Source organism: Miscanthus floridulus, chromosome 17 (genome assembly GCF_019320115.1).
Source record: "Miscanthus floridulus cultivar M001 chromosome 17, ASM1932011v1, whole genome shotgun sequence".
NCBI classification, from domain to species: Eukaryota; Viridiplantae; Streptophyta; class Magnoliopsida; order Poales; family Poaceae; genus Miscanthus; species Miscanthus floridulus.
The window spans coordinates 95,032,788-95,044,484 of NC_089596.1; the positions used below are offsets into that span (position 1 = coordinate 95,032,788).

At 45.3% G+C, this 11,697-nt stretch overlaps 2 protein-coding genes across 2 annotated transcripts; one reads left to right on the plus strand and one right to left on the minus strand.

The window, feature by feature from the left end:
* Positions 1-1,808: 1,808 nt before the first annotated feature.
* On the minus strand, positions 1,809-9,254 carry LOC136518087 (cyclin-B1-2-like). The gene is made up of 4 exons (XM_066511743.1): positions 9,038-9,254; positions 8,827-8,927; positions 7,926-8,023; positions 1,809-2,066 (listed from the first exon to the last, which is right to left on the minus strand). Exons 1-4 carry the CDS (start codon positions 9,158-9,160, stop codon positions 1,966-1,968), a joined length of 423 nt encoding a protein of 140 aa, XP_066367840.1. The 5' UTR covers positions 9,161-9,254; the 3' UTR covers positions 1,809-1,965.
* Positions 4,016-7,396, plus strand: LOC136518240 (uncharacterized). Its single transcript, XM_066511879.1, has 4 exons — positions 4,016-5,857; positions 5,948-6,066; positions 6,177-6,434; positions 7,388-7,396. Exons 1-4 carry the CDS (start codon positions 5,029-5,031, stop codon positions 7,394-7,396), a joined length of 1,215 nt encoding a protein of 404 aa, XP_066367976.1. The 5' UTR covers positions 4,016-5,028.
* Positions 9,255-11,697: the final 2,443 nt, after the last annotated feature.

An 11,697-nucleotide genomic window follows, 5' to 3' on the forward strand; every position in this document is an offset into this window, starting at 1 on the left:
CCCACGTGGGTTGACCTACGACTGTGACAGACACTGGGCGCAACGTGCAACACCCTGATCTACTTTTGAAACATCTAGATGAAATATTTGCAACATACGTCTGAAACAGATGAAACACTTGAAACATGCGTGTATAGGCATAGCAACATATGCAACATCCAGATCTATTTTTGCAACATCTAGATGAAACACTTACAACATAAATATGAAAATATATGAAACACTCAAAACATACGCTTGAAACATGCGAGTAGAGCCATAGCAACATATGCAACATCCAGATGGAACACTTGAAACATACGTCTAAAATATCTGAAACACTTGAAACATAGGCTTGCAACATGAGTATACTGTCATTGCAACGTATGCATCCCAAATCTACTTTTGAAATATCCAGATAAAAACACTTGAAACATAAGTTTAAAACTCCTGAAACACGGCGTCGCTGACGACCATGGCCTACCTGGTGGGGAACTACGGTAGCCAGCAAGCTGGGGTCTCTGTAGTGGGGGACAGGCACGGCGCGGTGGGGGTAGGTCTGGCGTGGCAGGAGACAGGCGAGCGGTGGGGAAGTAGGCCGACGGATGAGCGGCCACACCACGGTTCGGCCACATGGTCAAGCGCACAGCCCAGCTCGGTGACGAGCATCAGGCCTAGGCGGGGGTGCGGGGCAGTGGGCGGCGGGGTGGCCATGCGCGCAGCCCGGCTCGGTGACGAGCGCCAAGCCTAGGCGGGGACGCAGGGCAGCAGCCGACGGGGTGCCTTTCGGGCAGCTCGGCCTCGATGCTTGGGGCGGCAGCGCTCATGCTTGAAGTCGTTGCATCGCGGCCTTGAGGGCCACGGGATGAGCGGATAAGGAGTGAGGATTTTTTTTTTGTTTTTAGAAGATGGGGGTCACGGGACGAATGCTCATTCTGTATCATTATCGATAAACATTCGTTCTCCAAAGCAATTTCAGGCTGGTTGTGCTGAATCGCCAACCAGGCTGGTTGTGCTGAATCGCCAACCAGGCAATCATGCCAAAAGCTTCCTTTATAAGTTACTTTGTGCACATTTGGGCTTTGGAGTACTTTGTGCACGTATTAACAATGCAAATTTTACCTTGTGTTTGATGTCTCACAACTAATGACCTACATTATCCATTAGTACACACATTTGTTCCCAGAGATCCCTGAGTTGCCTGATCTGGGCAATATGCATATGCTGCTGTCGCTAGAATCCGTTTTTGGGTGTGAGTTTGGTAAAGGAAGGCAGTGCTTGTGCACCTGCAGCGCAGCCATCAGGTAGTACAGTACAAGCGAAGTGAAGGAGACACGTGCAGTGCAGCCATCACCCATCAGGCACTCACTTCTGTAGCACGTCTGCCATACAGGGCCTCGTTCACTTTGTAAAAAAACTGAACCCGATGAATAGTACAACTTTCGTCTTATTTAACAAATATTGTCCAATCGTGAACCAACTAGGCTCAAAAGATTCATCTCGTGATTTCCAACTAAACTGTGTAATTAGTTATTTTTTTACCTACATTTAATACTCCATACAAGCGGCTAAAAATTGATGTGATGAAGAGAGAGTGAAAAAACTTAGAATTTGAATGGCATCTAAACAAGGCCCAGGTGAAGGAAGTCAGTGTGCACTGCATGAGCATGCCATGATTTGTCATTCCTCCATATTTGTGCCCCAAAATAAAACCATATGCCCAAGAGAACAAACATTTTGGCAACCGTGGACAACTCACATCAAACATACAGGAATTTGGTCGCTTTCATGGGCTCGCAGGGACAAGGAAACCAGAAAAAAAGGTGACAAAGTTCAAACTGGACAAATATTAAATTCGGTGTTGATTGAAACATAACACTCAACAGATGCAAGCTACCAGCTTTCATATTTCACCATCTTAATATGGTATATTGACCGAAGTACTGGACTGAGAGGTGAACGTGCAGCAGAACTACATTCACTGCCTCAATTGAAGCTAGGGCAGATAGGTCCCTTGGACAAACCAAGGCGAACCTCCATTCCGTGGTGCATGTCAGGTTGACGGAAACTGTCAGAATCTTGAGGCACTGCAAGTCAACAGAAAAAGGAAATTAGCACTACTCAAAGACAATTGTGGCAACAGGAAAAATACCCAGATACTACAGGTGGGGGTGGGGGGGTGGGGGTGGGGAGTTCAGTGCTATACTTTAATTGCGAATGTCTGACCAACATATACTCCCTCCATTCCACGTTATATGACGTTTTGGCATTACTAGATACATTCCTTTCACTATGTACTTAGACATATTGTATATCTAAATGCATAACAAAAACTATGTATCTAGAAAATCCAAAACGTCTTATAATTTGAAACGGAGAGAGTACATAGATAAAATACTAATACTAAGCAGTAAGCACCAATAACCACTGACAAATGAAACACAAGATTTTATCATTTATCAAATATGCTGATCCTAACTCCTAAGAAAGTTACTGTAGGCTTGCAGCTATGTGAGACAAGCTCAGGTCAGACTGTCACGAAGTATGTAACACTTTTTCGTAGTACATACATACATTAATCAAGTAAAACAATAGCCAACAATCATGTAATCTGAATGCTCTTCAACTGATGACATCTCCAACTTAATTACCAATAACCTCTCCAATACTCAAAGTTCCAACAACTATATAATTTGTATGGTAAATTTACTACTCCTGATTTACAGGAACTCCTAACTTTCAATTAAGCTGGATAAATTAGTTTTACTTCAAAGGGTCTTCCTGAGTACAACAATATTAGTGCGAATTATAGAAGGTTAAACAACATAGCCTTTCAGTCCCAAGCAAGTTGGGATAGGCTAGAGTTGAAACCCACCAAGAGCCCCAAGTCACGGTTCAGGCACTTCAATAGCTGTTTTCCAAGCCTATTCAAACATAGATTTCTAGGTATATCCCAAGCCTTCAAATATCTTTTTATTGCCTCCCTCCATGTCAATTTCGGTCTTCCTCTACCTCTCCTCATATTATTAGCTTGGCTTAGGACTCCACAATGCACTGGTGCCTCTGGAGGTCTTCTTTGGACATGGCCAAACCACCTCAACCGATATTGGACAAGTTTTTCTTCAATTGGTGCTACCTCTAGACGATTATGTATATCATCGTTCCGAACTCGGTCTATTCTTGTGTGACCGTAAATCCATCGCAACATACACATTTCTGCAACACTCAGTTGTTGAACATATCGAATCTTTATGGGCCCACATTCTGCTCCATACAACATAGCCGGTCTAATCGCCGTTCTATAGAACTTGCCTTTTAGCTTTTGTGGTATCCTCTTGTCACAGAGAATGCCAGAAGCTTGTCGCCACTTGATCCCTGCTTTGATTCTATGGCTAACGTCCGCATCAATATCTCCATCCCTACGTAGCATCGATCCCAGATACCGAAAGGTATCCTTCTTAGGCACTACTTCACCTTCTAAACTCACATCACCCCCCTCCTGTACAACTCCGCCAAAATCGCATCTCATGTATTCGATTTTAGTTGTGCTCAATCTAAAATCTTTAAACTCAAGGGTCTGCCGCCATAACTCTAGTTTCCTATTTACAACCGTCTGGCTTTCGTCCACTAACACTACATCATTAGCAAACAACATACACCAAGGGATATCTTCTTGTATGTTTCTGGTAACCTCATCCAATACCAAGGCAAAGAGATACGGGCTTAAGGCTAACCCTTGATGAAGTCCAATTTGAATCGGGAAGTAATATGTGTTACCATCATTTGTTCGAACACTAGTCACAACATTGTTGCACATGTCCTTGACGAGGGTCACGTACTTTGATGGGACTTTATATTTGTCCAAAGACCACCACATAACATTTCTTGATATCTTGTCATAATCCTTCTCCAAGTCAATGAAAACCAAGTGGATGTCCTTCTTCTGCTCTCTAAACCGCTCCATAACCTGTCTTATTAATAAGATTGCTTCTGTGGTTGACCTTCCGGACATGAAACCAAATTGGTTTGTTCAAAGTTCGGCTAGGCGGCGATTCCGCGGCGACTACGCGCGCCTAGTCGCTGGGCGAAGCCCGTCGCCGCGACTAGGGCCATAGTCGCCCATCGCGGCGCTAGGCGGCGCAAGGCGGCGCGGAGGCGCGCTAGGCGGGCGCGGACGCGGCGCGTAGGCACGCGAGCTCGAGGGCGGCTCCGATTTGGCGCCAAATCGGAGCGCGGGAGGCTTTCCCGCGCGGCCAGGCCCGCGCGCGGCCAAGAGACCCAGGCGCGGGAGGCTAATGGAGCGCGGCGCCATTCGCTCCTCTGCTCCTCCCCTGCTCCCCGCCGGTCCTGCTCCTCCCGCCGGGCGAGGTCCATCCCGCCGGACGACCTCCTCCCCTGCTCCTCCTCTGCTCCTCCCCTGCTCCTCCCGCCGGTCGTGCTCCTCCTCTGCTCCTCTCCTGCTCGTCCAAGCTCGTCCCCGAGTCGCTCCCCTGCTCGTCCAAGCGCCGCCGGTCCTGCTCGTCGTCTACTCGCCGCCGCCGTCCTGCTCGTCCTCGACTGGAACCCCTCCCCGCCGGCCACCCCAAGTCCCCAAGGTGAGCTCCCTTCCCTCCCATGCTCCTCTCCCCTCCCATGCCGGCAGCTCCTCCCCTGCTCATCTCCCCTGCATGCTCTCTTTCTTTACAGATATCCATAATAGCTTTAGTATCAGGTGGGAGGTAGATCTTCTCCATTCCAAGTCTATGAAACATGCTGATCTGTTGAAATTAAGAATTGATTTGCGAAAGGTGAATAATCAACAAAAGTTTACTGTAAAAACTGTTACTCACCTGAAGTCATTAAGCAAAAGCTTGTATTAAGACTTGTAACTTTGTAAGGATGTGTTCATTCTACAAAACATGCTGCAATTGTGAGTTGGTGAATGACAAAGTTCCTTCATAACTCTACTGCTATAGTGATGCTGCTGTTCCACTGACTGTATGATTGAAGTTGGCATGGTAAGAGGCACATGCTTCATAAGTAATAGTAAATTAGTAACCATTAAACAGCATGGGAGCAAAGAGGCTATTGGAAGAGAAGAGACCACACATATTTTGGACCTCTTGTGCAGCTCACACAATCAACCTTATGCTCCAAGGAATTGGCAACATGACTCGGTTCAAGAAAGTGGTTGACCAAGCAAAGGCATTTACCATATTTGTCTATGGCCACACAAGGACATTGGAGTGCTTGAGATACTTCACAGAGGGGAAAGAGGTAGTGAGGCCAGGAGTGACTAGGTTTGCTTCAAACTTTCTCACTTTGAGTAGCATGCAAGAGAAGAAGGATCAGTTAAGGAAGATGGTGGTTCATAGTAGGTGGGACTCATTGAAGGATGTGAAATCAAAGAAAGGAAAAGAGGCAACAGCAACTATATTGAGTCCAAGCTTTTGGAAGGATGTGAAGCTAACATTGACTGTTTTTGAGCCATTGGTCAAAGTCCTCCGTTTGGTTGATGGGGATGTGAGGCCATCCATGGGTTTCCTTTATGGAGAACTACTAAAGGCAAAGAGACAGATCAAAGAGGCCTTTGGAAATGTTGAGGCTCGGTTCAAGGATGTAATAGCTGTTATTGACAAGAAGATGAATGGAAGACTTGATTCTCCATTGCATTTGACAGCCTATTTGTTGAATCCTCACTATAGCTATAGTGACCCATCAATCTTTGATCAGCCCAAAATATCAGAAGGGTTCATAGCTTGTGTTGAGAAATTTTATTATCATGATGAGGACATGCAGCATCAGGCTGCCAACATTGAACTAAAGAAGTTTCAGAATAGAGAAGGACCCTTTAGCAAGAAGCTTGCTAAGAATTTTGAAAACTTTGATTACAACCCAGGTAGAGGTACTTCCTATAAGCTTGCATGGATCATGGCTGTTTGTTGTTTGCTGTTTTCTAAACTAATAGAGGTGTTTTTTTTTATTTCAGCATCATGGTGGCGACTGTATGGATATGAAACACCAGCTTTACAGAAGATGGCTACAAGGATCCTATCTTTGACATCAAGCTCTTCTGGTTGTGAAAGAAATTGGAGTGGGTTTGAAGGGGTTAGTACCTAACTACCTATCTATTATGAACATTTCTGTTTCAGGCTTTCAGCAGCATTACAATTAAATTGTAGAAATGTAGAACTGAGAATGCTCTTTTTAAATTGTAGATACACACTAAAAAGAGGAATAGGCTTACTACAACCCGCCTCAACAAGCTGGTGTATATCCAATTCAACTCCAAGCTGCTTAGTAAGAGAGAAAAGATCAAGTCAAACAAAATCACTGATGTTCTCTTGTCTAGTGATACAACTGAAGCTCAAGGTTTTCTCCAAGAGGGTGGGGATGATTGTGCATTAGCTGACTTTAGAGATGGGGAGGAAGATGAGATGGAAGGTACCGGGATACCTTGGTCTGTCATTGGAGAGGCAGGCGCACCTAACTACCTTGGTCTGTCATTGTCCAATCGTTCCTCGCAGGCGCTGCTCGATGACTCTCTCTCTCATAACTTCATAGTGTGGCTCATTAACTTAATTCCCCGATAATTAGTATAACTTTGGATATCTCCCTTGTTCTTGTAGATTGATACCAATATGCTTCTTCTCTACTCCTCAGGCATCTTGTTCGATCGAAAGATATTGTTGAACATCTTGGTTAGCCATACTATACCTATATCCCCGAGACATCTCCACACCTTGATTAGGATACCATCAGGGCCCATCGCTTTGTCCCCTTTCATCCTTTTCAAGACTTCTCTGACCTCCGATTCTTGAATCCTCCACACAAAGCGCCTGTTAGTGTCATCAAACGAGTCGTCCAGCTGAACGGTGGTGTTCTCGTTCTCACCATTGAACAATTTATCAAAATACTCTTGCCACCTATATCTGATCCCATCCTCCTTTCACCAAGAGCTGCTCTCTCCCATCCTTTATGCACTTGACTTGGTTAAAGTCCCTTGTGTTCCTATCGCGAGCCCTAGTCATTCTATAAATGTCCTTCTCTCCTTCCTTCGTACTCAAACGTCGGTAAAGGTCCTTATAGGCCCGCCCCTTTGCCTCACTCACCGCTCGTTTTGTAGTCTTCTTTGCCACCTTGTACTTCTTTATGTTGTTTGGACACCTGTCATGATACAAGCGCTTATAGCGCTCCTTTTCCTTAATAGCCTTTTGTACATCTTCATTCCACCACCAATTGTCTTTCGAGTCAAATCCACTCCCTTTGGTCACTCCAAGCACCTCTGAAGCAACCTTCCGAACGCATGTTGCCATCTTCTCTCACATGCTGTTTGCATCGCCTTCATCATTCCAAGGGCCCTCTTCAATGACCTTTTCCTTAAAGATCTTTGATATCTCCTCTTCTAATTTCCACCACTTTGTTCTAGCAACCCTAGCTTGTTTGTTCCCACGAGCTTGCACTAAAAAGCGGAAGTCAGCCACCACCAGCTTGTGTTGAGCGACCAAACATTCTCCAGTTATCACCTTATAGTCCACGCATGTTCGTTTATCCCTCCTTCTTGCAAGGACAAAGTCGATTTGACTAGAGTACTGGCCGCTATTAAAGGTCACGAAATGGGACTGTCTCTTACGGAAGAAAGTGTTAGCTATCATTAGATCAAAAGCTATGGCGAAGTCTAAAACTTCCTCTCCCTCCTGGTTCCTACTACCATATCTGAAACCCCCATGAACCGCCTCGAAACCTGCACTTGATGTACCTACATGGCCATTAAGATCACCTCCTATAAAGAGCTTCTAGCTACTAGGGGCAGCTCTAACCAAGCGATCTAAGTCTTCCCAGAAAAGAAAAACAGCAGTACTCTCTGGCTAAGAATATTAAGGTGGTCATAAACTATTGCGGAAATTCTTATACATGTGATAGAGAAGGAAAATGACTTAAAAATAACAAATAACAGAATGTCTTACTGTTAAGATAATCTTCAAATCCAAAATCATCCAGGGAACCTGTCAGTGCCTCATATCCAAGCAGAGATGACGGCAAAGCACCAGGGGGCCTTTGGAACCTGGCATCACAAAATATCCATCAGCAAGTAATCAAGAGAGCTAAACTGGCTAATCACCAAGAAAGCAATTTAAGCTAAATGTACTAAGATGTCGAAGGATGAAGATAAACAACATAAAAGGCACACTCCTATTTCCTTAGCTGCCTCCCTCTTTTGTCCGTTCACAGTTGGTGTGAGAACTTTTAGAAGGACCAGATGAACACAAACAATTGCTGAATTGCAACATATGATTGCACATTGAAGCAGAGAAAGGTCTAGACATTCAGAGACCCATTTTATAGTGAATATCAACCAAATATTATCCCAGCAATGTGTGTATTTTATCTGTGAGAAAGTGGCACTTACGATACTAAGACTTAGCACAAAACTTGACACGCAAAGTGAAGCTATTCAAAAGTACTGTTATACTCACTGCTATACTAATACCGAAGTAACATCAGAACAGCTCTACACAATACATGCATTAACACAATTTTATTCTCAAGCTACCCAACCTTAACTAGGTAATACTGACGGTTCAACACCTTCTACAACGCACGTAATCAAATCAATTTTATTTCGATGCCAACAAACATAGGTGCAGCGAAGTGCGCTAACCTTCCTAGTATGTATATCGTGAGGAAGGTAACTAAGCTTCAGGAATTCACCTAAACTTCCCTCGGGACTGTCAATTCCAGCAGCCAGATGGGCTTTTTTTAGTGCTCCCATCAGCCACTAACTACTCCCTTACTCGAATTCGAACGAATTGATGGAAGGAAAAAATATTTTTCCGGTAAGAACCGCAAAAGGGAAAGTGATGAAACCTGGAGAGGATTTGGGCATCGAGATCCTTGCGGATGTTGAGGGCGGATCCGTATATGGCATCTGTCCCGAACTTCTTCTTGTCCGCCCAGAACTTGGTCTCCTGTGCGGGGCGCGCGCGTGCCCCCAAAACATGGGTACCAGGCTCAGCGTTAGGGTTCGAGGGCACGGACAAAGGCAAACGGAGGAGAGCGACGGGTCACGGGTCCTTACCGATTGGATGGTGGACTGGAGCGGGTGCGGCGGCGCGAGGTCGGCCTTGACGCCGGCGTTGATGCCGAAGCGGAGGGTGTCGTGGGTCTCGCTGATGTCCCTCTTCATGCTGCTGCTCTGCATCGTCGATGGCTCGATGCTCTCCGAGACTCCGCCTGCGCCTTTCTCTCTCGCGAGAACTAGCCTTCTTTCTTTGCGGGGAAGAAAGGAAACTGAAGTCTGAGGCTTTGGGCTTGATTTTTATTCAATATGCCTTCTTCTAACAAAAAAAGTATAGGACTCTTCTTCATTATATTGGGCCGGCCCAACTGCGATCGACGCGTTCCGATCCGTACACGGGACGGTCTGCAACGAGAAAACGGTTGTTTGTTGCCACCAAGAACGCGGCCGGTGGACCTACCGCGCTGGAACCCCCGCAAAACATGTGCTAACGTAATAACCACCCATGCCAAAACAAAAACTTCAACGCCATCTTCTGATGCGCTGGACGACGGCAGCAGCTTTTTGACCTGCATGATGCTAGCCCGCTGCCGTTTTCCTGGACGATTTTGGCGAATCGACCGGTGGATCCATCGTTCGCGCGCGGCTGGCGCTTTTTCTTGCTCGCTTAGCTAGCACACGGCCACACACCCGCGGTGCCGTACAGTACAGGCGACTCGTGCGCGCCGTGCTGCTGCTTTTTCTTGCTCGCTTGGGTGTCTTTTTGCTGCTGTGGCTGTGCGCCTGTGATCGTATCCAACATCCATGTACTCGCTCTTCGCCCAATTTATTTGGTCTTATTTAGCTGATAAGCCGTGTGAGTCTAGAATTTTAAGGGCCCTCTAGCGATTTTGTCGCAACGATCTCTCTTGATCATGTATAAAATCTTATAATATATAAACGTTAATTTTGCTTGCAAAACGAAAGCAAATTCAATAACATATTTTAAATTTAACATGTCTGATAATTATCGAGGAACAATGTAGATTAAGCAATATATTTGTAGATGTATGATAATTATCGAGGAACAATGTAGATTAAAAAATTAATATATTTGTTTTCTTTTCTCACCCATGACAATAGGTAACATTCTAAAATTCTAACACCTAAATTAGAAGAAAACTATGACTATATAGGTACAAAGTACTATAAGTCTGAAATACTATACAAATAATTAATTTGGATTAAAAATAAAAAGAAAAAAATACCTTGTGCCTAAACAACTGATCGGTGATCGCAATTCGTAAGAAGCCAAGAATCAAGATGTCGTCGTCGTGGAGCCCTGCCTGGTCACCGTCCTCGTGCGCCGTGTCCGTGTCTCCGGTAGTCTAGCTCTTCGCGGCGGCACGGCTCGCCATCTCCGCATGTGTAAGGCACACGTCGCGAACTCACGATCAGAGTGTGCTGTGTGCAGCGTGACTCCTCGCCTCCTCTCTAGCCGATGGCTGTGGGGAAAGAAAATTAAGAAATAAATGCCGATGTTGTCTTTTTAGCCACCTGACTAGTTCTATGTCTCTTTTTTCATTAGTTTGCTAATGTCTAATGGACTATAAAACCTGGGGTTTGTATATCTGGGCTTGGGCTCCTCCTCCGCTTGAGTCCTCAGTCGTCGCATCTTGTGCCCTACCTCTAGGGCCGGCACTGCTGATAAGTCATGGTTGAAAGTACTATTAACTGATTTAGTGTGAGAAAAAAATGCTATTCTTTGGTTGAAAAAGTACCGACTTATAAATCCTTTCGTCTGTGATCACGCACAACCGTCGTCTGTGCAACGTCTGTACGACGACTGTACGCACGCGCATAGGCTCCTTTTCCCTTCAAGTACAAGGATCAGATCGATGCCTGTTGCCCTCGCATCTGATGGGGCGCTCCGGAGACCGTGCTGCCATGTTGTCTCTTGTTTCGTTTGTTTTTGTTTGCCAGATAAGCTATAATTATTGAGTAGGTTAGTGTAAGAGAAAAAAACTATTTATTAACAGTAAACCAACACACGACCGAGCCGAAGTGCTGCCTTCTGCGCCCAATGATGGCTCCGCTCAACTCGAACCAAAGTAACCGTAATGCATGTAGTATTTCTCACGTTCAGCACTCGGTAACTTTCAGGCTTCAGCTTTTCTTGCTTCGATTTCTTATCTCGAGCTACCTGGTGACAGCAGACAACCACTCCTGGCCTGTTGTTTTTCGGACATTTTAGTATTGAAGCCTTGAAGGACCAGCTATTGGTCTAGTGGACACGAGTTCCACGTAGTACGTACTTACCGAGTATTCTTTCACGCACTAAGGTCCTTTTCTGAATATATATTGAGGCAGCACTAATGTCAACACCCTGACGCATGCTTATTACACTGTTCACTGTTGTCGACGCCGCTTCTTTCCCCGACACTGAAAATCTGAAATGATTGGGCGAGCGATTCGTCACAGCCATCCTTCAGAAGTTACCACCAGCTTTTCCTGTCAGTTTTCTTTCCTTCTTTCCATCTCAACTACAGCGAGATCATTAACGAGAATGACGTCTGTTGGTACTTTTGCTTGAGTACATCTAACAATACACTGGTAACCGAAAGCGAATCCACCAGTAACAATTCTGCTCATGCATATGTACTCTCTGCATAGGAGTACTCCTATACTCCTGTGTGTGTTACTGTCAGAACAGATCGGATCCACCGCAGACGGGCGATCAT